The sequence below is a fragment of the Argentina anserina genome, chromosome 7, assembly GCF_933775445.1.
Source record: "Argentina anserina chromosome 7, drPotAnse1.1, whole genome shotgun sequence".
In the NCBI taxonomy this organism is placed as follows: Eukaryota; Viridiplantae; Streptophyta; class Magnoliopsida; order Rosales; family Rosaceae; genus Argentina; species Argentina anserina.
The window spans coordinates 18177794-18191257 of NC_065878.1; the positions used below are offsets into that span (position 1 = coordinate 18177794).

The 13464-nt window shown below is 39.9% G+C and overlaps 1 protein-coding gene across 1 annotated transcript; it reads right to left on the minus strand.

Moving 5' to 3' along the window:
• Window positions 1-4320: 4320 nt before the first annotated feature.
• On the minus strand, window positions 4321-5132 carry LOC126803166 (umecyanin-like). Its single transcript, XM_050530929.1, has 2 exons — window positions 4934-5132; window positions 4321-4815 (listed from the first exon to the last, which is right to left on the minus strand). Exons 1-2 carry the CDS (start codon window positions 5094-5096, stop codon window positions 4508-4510), a joined length of 471 nt encoding a protein of 156 aa, XP_050386886.1. The 5' UTR covers window positions 5097-5132; the 3' UTR covers window positions 4321-4507.
• Between the last annotated feature and the right edge of the window lie 8332 nt (window positions 5133-13464).

Sequence of the window (13464 nt, forward strand, 5' to 3'; positions counted from 1 at the left end):
GCTTAAAAGTTAAAACATACTTCCATCTTATTCACTTCGCTTATCCAATCAAAACCAATAGGTGTCATTCTCCTTAAAATAGATCTCTATTTAGGCATCCCATAAATCACAGTCGTACGACGGGTTTTGAAGAAATTTACCCTATATAAATCGTAGTATTAGGTCAACGCCACAAAAACAAAGTCAAGTAAAACTCTATGTAAATATAACACATACACATCACTTTGATCAATCTTGGATGACATATTGCTAGCAAACAGAGTCTTAGCAGGGTTTTAGGCTACATTATAAAATCCAAAGAGTTGGAACATAATTGTGTGTGTATATATGCTTATAAACATGATGAAAGATTTGTAAAAGGAATATACCTATTGGGTGAAATCCAAGCTTAGATTGTATTAGACAAAAAATGTCAAATAGCTCAAGTTTTAATCTTGGGAAGTACTTACTTAGAATGTCATGCACATGTTTTTTAGCGACTCCTGCAACAATCTCAATTATTCAACAAAGTTATCATCAGAAATTAAAAATGATTGGAAGTGTGAGATTACTTTTTTGCAAAAAATTCAGTCCACCTACATAGTTATTCTTATACAATGACTTTTTTCATTCGCTCGGCTAGCTTGTTTTGAAACAATATTTCATGTTCCTCACTTTGGTTATCCAGTTAATACCCACGGTGTCAAACTCCTTAAAATAAATGCACTAATGGACTAAAAAGTGGGGGTGGAGTGAGGGGTGGGCTGAAAAACGCATCCACCCATGTAGTATTGGCATGGGCTAATAATGGGTCTCACCTAAGATTGATCCAACCCGACCAAGAGGCGGACTAATTCTTGGTCCATGGATTGAGTTGGGTTAATTTCTCTATGGGCCCACATTTGCAGCCTATGTGCAACACCAAACACGTTTTTAAGGGAAAAATGATTGTTTAAATAATGAGCATCTAAATTTGATCAAGATTTAACAATCTAAATTTGCAAACAACTTTAAATATATTTTATAAATTGTTTATATATATATATATATATATATGTATATTATGGTATTTTATCATATAAAATAAATAATTTTAAAGTTAATAATAAAAGTATAAGATAATTATTACTTCTTAAAGAAAAAATAATTTTTAATACTATGTAAATAGTAATCGGTCTTTATATTGGTCTCATTGGTGTATTGTTAAACATAAGACTAAAGACTGGTTTGGGTGAATAGTAGATTGAGCCAAGCTGAGAATTAGACCAACCCACCTAAAATGGGTGCATTTGCTCTTATGATAGATCTCCATGCAGGTAATTTATTGTTCAACTTCAACCAACAACGGTATGAAAATGTAAACCTTATCAAAGTATCAACCGAGGGTGATGAATCAACAACTCATAACGTTCTCTGACAATAACGAAGAACAAAAACGATTAATGTTCATATGAATAAAATATAAATTAGATAAAACATACGTTATGAGTAAGACTTGTTTTTTTTTTTTCGTTTTTCCTTACCCGCTATTGATCAGAGCAAGAGAGTGAACCAATTTGTCTAAAGTATTTTTCTCTTCTTCGCCAATTCCCATACTCTTCTTTAGCACTATGACTAAATCTATAGGGTGATCTCTCAAGTTCAAGAACTAAATCTAAACTGTTGGGAAGTTGATATTATATACAAAGTTTAAAATTGTGAATTTTAGCAGTTAAACAGGATACACATGGTTTTGAGCGGAACTTGGTTGAGAATTTACAATATTCTTCTAATTTATTTTTACGTGAGCTAGCTTCACAACTGCTACCTGGTATCCCCGAGGCTTTTCTTACCAAACAATAATGGTTAGGGTTTCCAGTTACACTAACAAAGTAGTAATAATAATTTTTCCTCATAATATAAAAATGACTAAAGCCATGGTTTCTACATTTTCATTTTGGTTAAAATACAAAGCATGTACACAATTTTCATGGAAAATTCATCTTATTGGAAGAGAATCAAGGGACCTCGTAATGTTGGGAAAACCAACATGTTTTTTCATAGCAAAAACTTCAATTACCAGAGCGAGGAAGGCTTTTTTTTTTTTTGAAGAAATATACCCAAAGAAGTTGGATACTATTTTTAATTCACATTGCACAACATTAACGAAGGAATCAATCTATCAGAGTTTAAACTAGCTAGAAATGAAACAATAACTCAAAACTAATTAATTAAAAATTTATTAAGATAAAAAAATAAGTCGGAATTCGATCATGATCTTATTTTTGGTTTCGAGATGACATGATAGACCACATATATGGCACGCCTCGATTATGGCTTCTTGATTTATTGCTAGGTAGCAAGGACTTTGGCTCCATGGTTTGAACTTTGAATAGGATCAGCTAGTTACTCATCTTTTCCGATGCAACTTGAAAGGCATGGACTCCGTAGATTGAACAAAACTATCTGCTGTTAATATATTAATAGATGTATACATATATAATTTATCGTTCATTATGACAAAGTGTACATGCTAACCTTAGTCTACATTGTGCTTGAAGTTTCACCAATTTCCTCCATTACTTGTGACTTGTGCTTTAGAGTTCAAGTGAGATTAGAACAAAATAGGGATGTTGATGTGGAGAATATCCCCTGCTCGATTCTTCCCTTGCAACTTTAAAATGTGCCTTGATAACAGTATTAAAGATCAACAACTCAATTCAATGTATGTGGTTATTTAGGTTCAGACACACAAAAATGCGTAAGTGAGTAAATTCTCATCAACGGTAAAGCCAATGTTTTGGAGTATTTTTTGGACTAAAGAGATATGCAAAGCAAAATGCAGCAATATTCAAAAGATGGATTAAAAATTTTAAAATATGAATCATATAAGACTACATCTAAAGAGATATAAATGTACAGTATAATACCAACGTACGTACCTCACTGAGTTTTTTTTTAAATATAATTCTAAGGTTAAGAGATTAGAGTATACACATTTAATTCTAAAGTGGATATGGATTTGAGGAGTCTAAATTCAGTGAGTTTAGATGAATTCAAGGTGTTTTGGGCTTCAAAACTGTAAATCCATATATGGAGCTTTCAGACATGGTTTACATATAAAAACTTTTGTGTGGAGGCACGCTTTGTACAAGAGTTTCTGAAAATCAGTCTAGTATAAGAGACAAGTGATGGTTTTTCCAAGAGTTCACGATCTCAATTTTAAAATGTTGGGAAGTTGATATAATATACAAAGTTTAAAATTGTGAATTTTAGCAATTAAACTCTAGGTTCTAAAAAACGCTAGGCGCTAGTCGGGCAGATTGCCAGTGACTAGCGCTCTCGCCTAGGCAGTTTGTATTTTTAATTATTTTAATTTTATTTATAGCATATAATAATTAAAATAAGATTATAAATAAATATTTTAATAGTTATAAATAAGATAAATAATTAAAATATATATGAAATCAAATGTTTAACACTTCAACAACAATAAGTTTGTTTTAGAAAATATGAAAAGTAAATAAAATTAAGCAATGCACACGGTCATATATATAGTTAATCAAATGGATTCAAACAAACTCATATATATATATATATATTATAGTTAACTAAAAGGATTCAAAGCAAGGCACAGTAGCACACAGTGTCACAAACTCACGGTCATATTTATATATATATAATTAGTAAAAAAATTGAAAATATAGATAAACTGCCCAAAATCCGCATAGAACACGCCTAGAACCAGCCTAGGACCCGCCCAGAACCTGCCTAGGCTACTTAGTCAGGTTTTTGCTAAAAACGTCCAGACATCCGCACAGCTTAAAATCGGATCGGATTGCCTGCGCCTAGGCGTCCGCCCAGACTGATTTTTAGAACCTTGGTTAAACTTGATACACAACGGAACTTGGTTGAGAATTTACAATATTCTTCTAATTTTTTTTTACGTGAGCTAGCTTCACAACTGCTGCTTGGTATCCCAGAGGCTTTTCTTACCCAACAATAATGGTTAGGGTTTCCAGCTACACTAACAGAGCAGTAACAATAATTTTTCTCATAATATAAAAATGACTAAAGCCATGGTTTCTGCATTTTCATTTTGGTTAAAATACAAAGCATGTACACAATTTTCATGGAAAATTCATCTTATTGGAAGAGAATCAAGGGACCCCGTAATGTTGGGGAAACCAACATGTTTTTTCATAGCAAAAACTTCAATTACCAGAGCGAGGAAGTCTCTCTCTTTTTTTGAAGAAGAAAATACCCAAGAAAGTTGGATACCGTTTGTAATTCACATTGCATAACATTAACTAAGGAATCAGACTATCAGAGTTTAAACTAGCCAGTAATGAAACAATAACTCAAAACTAATTAATTAGAAATTTATTAAGATTTAAAAATAAATTATCGGAATTCGATCATAATCTTATTTTTGGTTTCTAGATGACATGATAGACCACAGATATGGCACGCCTCAATTAGGGCTTCTTGTTTTATTTCTAGGTAGCAAGGACTTTTGCTCCACGGTTTGAACTTTGAATAGGATCAGCTAGTTACTCATCTTTTCCGATACAAACTTGAAAGGCAGGGACTCCGTAGATCGATCAGCAGCAGCAGAATTAGTTGGACTCGGACATGGACTGGGAGGCAAAGGTGGAGAGGCAAAAGTAATGGCAAACTTTTGCCCGCTGGCGCAGTGCTCGCCAAAGCTGCATGTGAAGTAAAATGTGCCAGTTGCGGAAACCGTAACTTCACCTGGTTCTTGGAATTGCACTAAGGGATTCGTCATGTTGCAGGCGTTGAAGTCTTCCTCGGTTAGTACAGTGATGTCATGAATTCCTTGAGGAAAGTTAAACACTGCAAGGAGAAATACCAAATGAATTATCAACCATGATAGATATCATCATGAAATTAAGATTTTAAAAAACATTAAGATAGAAGAATAGTTAATTCAGAGAAATGAAGCAATACTCACCTAGAGAATCATCCTCAACAAAGTGATACTTGGAAACCCATGTAGTATAATAGTCGGGAGTGGGAGGAACCATCCAACCCATATCGTCTCCTACAGTGTATTCTGCACCTTCTGCGATTGCTGCTATTGCTATGACAAGCACAATGACATACTTCATATTCATGGTTTGAGTTGATCAATTAAATTCCAGTTCTTATGTTTCGTCTAAGAATGGTTGAGTGAGTACGTTTAGATGTGGCAACGTATGCGAGAATTTATTCATGGAGAACTCTTGGATTTTAGGAAGTAGTTCATTGAGACGGTGAGACCCAGCCAAATTTTACATAGATATCATCCTAGGATCTTGCCTTGTGTTGACATCCGGCCAGCCGGATATTACAATAGCTGTGCCTGCATGCATATGTATGGTGTGCATTCCTAGATGTCTAGATCCAATATCGTTGATATTAACCATGTCAAAAAAGAAACGTACAGCTGGCCGGTTTTAAAGTATTCTATATAGTCCGGGGTAAATAGCATTTTAGACGCTCGAAACACTACACATATATAGGGTGTTTTTACATATTTGCATGGCCAAACAATTACAGTTTCACGAGCATGTTCAATCGGTCAGTAATTGATGTTTATGAAAATTATGTTAAACCACATTTTCTTGTAAATCTGAAGATGGAACCCTAAATATTTTATCGTTTTGTTTTCACCATTGGATTGTGCGTATTGGTGATATATTGAACATATATAATTTCAATATATAATTTGTTGCTGATCATCACTGTGTGTGTGTCTATATATAAAGTTGTAATAACAATCTACAATCAACTAGATTTAACTGATTTGAACTGATTATCCATAACGATCAGTTTAATGCATGCTTAGCAATATATATATCACCCAATATCACCAGCCAAAACTTAACTTGTTAAATCGCATACAATAAAAGTTAGCTACTGTGATACTGTGAATCTAGATTCTCCATGCCAGGCCAGCGGTCACATGGATATGTTTTTTTTAAATGGATATGTTAGAGCAACGAGAAAATTTATATATATCGCCTACGTACAAGAACTCATATGTATCTTTTTCTGATAAGCTAGAGATCGGGCACTCAAATTATTTCGAATCTATACACCCTGGAGCTAGCTAGCAGTAGCAGGGAATAGTGCTAATTTCTCTTCCTAGCTATGTCTCTTTTTCGATCCCCCAAATTCCAGAGAGACTACTGATCGATCGCCTGCTTCGAAGTTCAAAGTTCAAACTCCTTCATTCCTTCTGAATGTTAAGAGCTAGACCGTCGGGCTAGACATGCATGAAGGTGCTCAACTAAGTAAGATGATGATTCTACTAGATGTCCATATTATAGCGCGCGATGGGCGTAAATCTGGGAATCGATCTGTTGTTGTATATATCAACTATCGATCAATGAATAGTTAATGACCCCATGCCAAATTATAGGAGTTTAATTACTCATGAAAACCTGCATGAATAACGGGAGAAGCACAAGACTTCCCAGGGACATAAAAACCAGTCGCGCATTAATTTTCTTATCTTTTTCGAGGCATATCATTTGCCCTGCTTTTCTAGAAAAATAAGTTAAATGCAATATGAAACTGAAGCAAAAAAAAAAACAAGAGAGAGAAGGAAAGCAAGGCTAGTGCTACTGGGTCTCTATGTCTATATATCAATGTTTTAAAAAGTGAAGGCGTACCCTAAAACGTTTTTTTAAGAGTATTGAGCCTTAGAACTTAAAGCGCATATAGAAATAGAGGCCCTATGCCTATATAGTATATACTACCATCAACCAAGGTTACTGTTTAGCAAGTACTCCAAGTAGTAGATAATAAAAGGAATGTAAGATCTACAAATACTACACATGTGCTGTGAAGGATCGGTGACTTGGACTTCGGAATCACTCTTTTTGAAAGAGAAGGAGAATCATCACTGTCATTATGTCCATATCTTACGAATCTTTTATGTCTTAAACATAGGTAACAAAATATTAAGAATAATCAAAGAACCAAACTACATAGGGAAGCAAAGTAAGAATAATTTTTGTGGAGCATTTCTTTTCTTTCCCTTTCATATTGAAAAGTCATGCATGACTTAGAAACCAAGCTATCCTGGCCCTGTTGCATATGCATATTTGCCCTTATTCCCATATTTTGCATGATTAAATACAGAAATCTCAGCATCGGTTGATATCAAATATATTGTTATAGTGTGAAGCTCTCTCTCTCTCTCTCTCTCTCTCACCCTAAAATTATTACAGACAAAAGGTTTGATTTTCTTCTCTTCAAAACATAGAACACCATGCAACATAGTACCATGGCCGCTGTCACAGGGTTGTAGTCTAGTATTAAACTTTTTGCTCTATGATGGCGTTAGATAACCTCTCCTACCTAACCAGCCTCTTTACATTCACACACTCGTGTAGAGTTGCACATCGGATCTATTTCTTATGAGCTACAATGGGACATTCAACATACACACTCAAACATTCAACACACACACTCACAAGACACTCGTGTTTACGGGGACCCTTCCCCAACCTTTAACTTTATTAAAGGAATACAAGACTAAAAGAGACTTTCAGCATTAGCGATCGAACATGCTCGATCTGCCTAGTTCTCCCTATGCCTATGATGCACTACTCTCGTATGTCTTGCTGTTTTACAAAAACACCAACTTCTCTAACCTCTCCAATGACAACCCCATTGGCTTAGGTATTGTTGCACTACAACTGTGCATGGCGGTTGACACCCCCAACCGCCCTAGGGTTATGTGGCAGCCTGCATGCTTGCCAAGCAAGCTTTGTAACTTCCATGACATCCCACTACCTTGCAAGTAACTGTTGGTCCTATCTTCAAGCATTGGTAACCACCTCGCAGGAATAACTGCCCACCAAGCATGGATAACTTCCCACTACTTAGTAACTGCCTTGTCATGCTTGGTAACTGCTCCCACTTGCTAGTAACCGCCCATTAGTTGATAATGCTTGGTAACTGCCGTGTATGCTTGATAACTGCCCTTCCACTTGCTCAGTGGGTAGTAACCGCCACTAATTGGATAGTGCTTGGTAACTGCCGTGCATGTGTCATGCATGCCCCTACATGCCAAGTGTCGCAGCCTCTGCTATCGACTTTCATGCACGCTGCGCGCGCGCATGCCTGCTTGCTTGCTGCCTATGCTTGTCTGCCACTGTTTCCCCTGCGCGCCACCACTCTGCTGTCCGCGCCTTGCCATGCATTTCCTACTCTCAATGCTGGTCTTGGTTGTCAGTCCTAGCGAGGCTAATATCCCCGCGCTGGTCCTGCTAGTGAGGCTAATCTGCCCGCACGTATGCTAGTGAGGCTAATCTGCCTGCACATATGCTGGTGAGGCTAATACTCCCGCACTGGTCTGCTAACGAGGCTAATATGCATGCACTGTCTTCTGGTGAGGCTAATATCCCTGCCACTGATCTGCTAGCGAGGCTAACGTCCCTGCTACTGATCTTGTTAGCTAGCGAGGCTAATGTCTCCGCCTGCCAGTGTGCTAGCGAGGCTAATATCCAGCCACTGACTTGCCTTGCTTAATCTTGCACATGCTTAGACTTCACATGTGCGTGCCTTACCCAGGCATGGCCCAAGGCTCATGCCGTGCCCAGGCATACTCGGCACTAAGGGGCTAACAAACCTCCCCCACCAGAGCTGGACGACGCCCTCGTCGTCGAAGGGTTTTTGAGGTAGTCTTGAATCTGCTTTTCAAACTGCCATAGGGTAACATCCCTCTCCCAAGTTGCATCTGCCGTGCTGCTTCCTTTCCATTGTACTAAGAAGTTGGTTCGACGATTCTTCTTACTTTGCCCCAAGGTCCGGTGATCAAGTATCTTCTCCAATTGCTTGTCGAATTGCTTTCGAATAACTGAAGGTGCTCTCTTCACTTGTTGACGTCCAGTATCAACTAAATCTTTGTGAAAAGGCTTTAGATAACTTACATGGAATGTAGGATGAACTTTCAATCATTCGGGTAGCTTCAGCTTGTAAGCCACCTTTCCAACCCGCTTCACCACTTCAAATGGACCATCGTACTTAGGAATTAAGCCTCGGTGCACAGTCTTGGAATTTATCTTTTTCCAAATCTGTGGTGTCAATTTCAATAACACCATGTCACCAACGTTGAACTCAAGTGACCTCCTCTTGTATCCGCACTTTTCTTCATGCGTCTTTGAGCTTTCGCCAAGCTATCTCGGGCTTGCTCAATTAGTTCCTGCTTTTCCCAAGCGAACTTGTATGCAGCAGGGCATTGACCTCCTGCCTTTTGCCTAGCCACTTCAACGGGTGTTTGGGGTTGCTGCCCCAATGCTATTTCTGCTGGACTCATACCAGTCGACGAAGACCTGTGCAGATTGTAACTGAACTGTGCTGCATCCATGAGACTGAGCCAATTCTGCTGACTTGCTGTAACATAATGCCGCAAATACTCTTCAAGTAAGGCATTAATCCTCTCCGTTTGGCCATCCGTTTGAGGATGATTGGCTGTTGAGAACTTCAACTCCGTACTAATCATGTTGAACAACGAAGTCCAAAATCTACCAGTAAATCTAGTGTCGCGATCACTGATTATGTCTTCGGGTATCCCAAAATACTTCACCACGTACTTAAAGAAAAGCTCCGCTGCCGTGTCCGCTGGGCATGCTTGTGGTGTTGGTATGAAAATAGCATACTTGGAAAATTGGTCTACAACGACCATGATGGAAGACATTCCATCTACATTTGGCAAACCGCCAATGAAATCCATGGAAGCAGATTGCCATGGTCTTTCAAGAATAGGCAGGGGTTGCAGCAGTCTCGCAGCCTTCTTCTTCTCCGACTTGTCCTGTTGGCATACAACACAAGTTTTGACATATAGCTCCACATCTTGATCCATCTTAGGCCAATAGTATGACCTAGTGAGTAGTGCTAGCATGCGTTCTACTCCGGGATGTCCAGCCCACAGTGGATCATGAGTATCTTTCATCAACTCATTTCTAAGTCCCCCTCCGATGGGAACATATAATCTGCCGCCCTTTGCATAAAGCAAATCTTCACTGAGCCAATACCTTCGCACCAAACCGTCTTTCACGTCTTGCTGCAATTTGGTGTAGGACTTATCAACCTTGGCTTGCTCTTTGACTCGTTCCAGAAAATCTGAGTGTACCGTTGTAAGGGTTGCAACAAATGCTTGCACCTCCTTCCGGCTAAGAGCGTCGGCTACGTCATTCTGCCTCCCTGGCTTGTGTACCCATTCAAAGTCAAATTCCGCTAGGAACTCTTGCCATCTTGCTTGCTTCGGAGTCAATTTCTTCTGAGTCTTGAAGTAAGTATTAGCCACGTTGTCGGTAAACACTGTGAACTTCGTTCCCAACAAATAATGTCTCCAAACATCTAAGCAATGAATAACAGCAACCATCTCCTTTTCATGGGTTGAATAACGCTGCTCCACATCCTTCAACTTTCGGCTTTCAAATACCAATGGATGACCTTCTTGTACAAGCACGCCTCCAATTGCTCGGTCCGAGGCATCCGTGTGTACTTCAAAAGGTTTCTCAAAATCTGGAAGACTGAGCACGGGTGCCGTAGTGACTGCTTCCTTCAATTTTTCAAAAAGCATTCCGACACTCCTCCGTCCATGCCTATTTCTGGTCCTTCTTCAGCAGATCTGTCAAGGGACTTACCTTTTTTGAGTAATTCTTGGTAAACATACGGTAGTAGTTTGCTAAACCAAGAAATGAACGCAGATCATGCACCTTGGTAGGGGCAGGCCAATCTATTATGGCCTCGGTCTTCCTTTCATCCATCCGAATGTGGCCTTTGCTCACCCAATGTCCCAAAAACATAACTTCTTGGCGACAAAACTCACACTTTTCTTTCTTAACAAAGAGCTAGTGTTCTCTAAGCCGAGAGAACACTTGTCTAAGGTGATCAATGTGATCATCCAAAGACTCGCTGTAGATCACAATATCATCGAGGTATACTACAACAAAGCGATCGAGGAACTCGTACAGCGTGTCATTCATTAGATTACAGAATGTACCATGTGCGTTGGTGAGGCCAAAAGGCATCACTAAGAACTCATATGACCCATATCTAGTCACACACGCCGTCTTTGCTTCATCTCCTTATGCAATTCTGACTTGCCAATATCCTGCTCGCAGATCCAGTTTTGTGAAGTAGGATGCTTTGCTTAATCGATCGAACAAATCTGCCGCATTTGGAATCGGGTACTTGTTCTTGATTGTCACCTTGTTGAGTGCGCGATAGTCCACGCACATGCGCAAAGATCCGTCTTGCTTCTTTTGGAATAAAACTGGGGCTCCATAAGGCGCCTTCGATGGTTGCACATAACCAGCGTCTAGCAACTCATCTAATTGCTTCCGCAATTCCGCCAACTCCGATGGTGCCATTCTGTAGGGGGCCTGTGCAGGGGTCCTTGCACCAGGCTCCAACTCGATCTTGTGATCAACAACACGACGGGGAGGAAGTGTCTTGGGCAGCTCCTTGGGCATCACGTCCTTGAACTCTTCCAAAACTTCCCTAACTTCCTCGGGAACTTCGACAAACTGCTCCGGCTTGATTTCGATCAAGGCTGCAACGAGAATTTGTTCCCCTCTTTTCAATCCCGCCTTCAATTGTTGGGCCGACATTACTTTCTTCTTTTGTTTGTTGTCCAGCAAGCGACCAGAAAACGATGCTTTAACAAAGCATGGGGCTCTTTCATCATGTATGAAGAACCCACTTAAGTAGGGGGCCACCGCTACTTTAGCCTTCATGAAGAAATCTATCCCAAGGATCAAATCAATGTCGTCTAGAGGGACTATCATCAGGCCACACTCGTCCTCCCAATCACCAACTTCCAAAGTCACCCTTGCGGTACCTTGAACTGGTTTGGCATCCGAGTTAACTGCCTTTAGCTTGCAAGAATTCTGCTCTACTTTCAGACACAACCTACTTGCCTCTCTTACAGCGACAAAGTTGTTTGATGCCCCCGTGTCCAACATAGCAAGTGTCTCCGTGCCATTTACTCTAACCATTGTATACATGAGTCCTTTTGGTGGACCTTCCTTCTCGGTTATCATGGCATTGAGAAGTTGTAATGGTGATAAGAGTGTGGTAGTATCTCCGTTACCATCTTCACTGCTTTCCGCAATCAAGGCATTGAGTTTCTCTCGCTTCGGGCAATCCTTTGCACGATGTGGACCTCCGCATAGGAAGCAACCAGCAGTAGATCTCCTATCTCTATCATAGGACTGGTTCGAATTCTTTTTGCTACTCCCGGCACCTTTCTTCTTACTATCAAACTTCTTTCCCGGTCTGGAAGTGGTTTCTTTGCCCTTCTTGCTTTCGGAAATCTTCTTTGAGTTTGTAGAAGAAACAGGTCCGTACTTGAAGTCAACTAAGCCATCCGCTGCTGCCATGGCTCCTTGTGAATCCTTTACACCTTGCCTCCGCAGTTCAGCCTGCGCCCAGGGTTGTAATCCGGACGTGAAGTTGAATAGCTTATCCTCTTCTGACATGTTTGAAATGTCCAACATCAAGGAACTGAACTCTCTGACATATTCTCGTATGGTGTTTGTGTGTTTCAGCTTCTTGAGTGAGTCCCTTGCAACCCAAGCGGCGTTGCAAGGTAGGAACTAACCCTTCAATTCCCTTTTTAGCGTCTCCCACTCGTCGATCTTTGGTCTGCCCACATTTGCATCATCTTGTACACGAGTCCGCCACCATAACTTAGCATCTCTGGCAAGATACATGCTTGTAATGGAAACCTGCTCTTGGATGGGGATATGAGCAGCAGTGAAGTACTGCCCCATGTCCCAAAGGAAATTCTCCAATTCTTTGGCATTGCGCACACCATTGAAAGGCTTCGGTTCCGGCACTTTAACTTTCGATGTAGAAGAACTTTCATTGTTGAGGGCCTTCTTGAGAACATTGATTTCGTTCTCTAGCTCTTCAGTGTCCTTCACTTCTACGGTCAAGTGGGAAACTTCTTCCATGACAGAAGACAGTTTGCCATTTACCTCCATCACGAACCGCTTGAACTCCGCATCCGTCTCGAGCATGGTCTGCTTCATTTGTGCACACTGCACTGACAAGGAAACTGCTCCCTCTGTCCGTGGGTCACCAACAAAATCTTCGAGTCGCGCTACGCGTTCCGACAATGTTCCATTGCTTGTAGGCATGATTGAAGTACCGAGCTTAAGTAATTAAACTTGCGCTCTGATACCAAATTGTCACAGGGTTGTAGTCTAGTATTAAACTTTTTGCCCTATGATAGCGTTAGATAGCCTCTCCTACCTAACCAGCCTCTTTACATTCACACACTTGTGTAGAGTTGCACAGCGGATCTATTTCTTATGAGCTACAATGGGACATTCAACATACACACTCAAACATTCAACACACACACTCACAAGACACTCGTGTTTACGGGGACCCTTCCCCAACCTTTAACTTTATTAAAGGAATACAACAGTACAAGAGACTTTCAGCCTTAGCAATCGAACATGCTCGATCTGC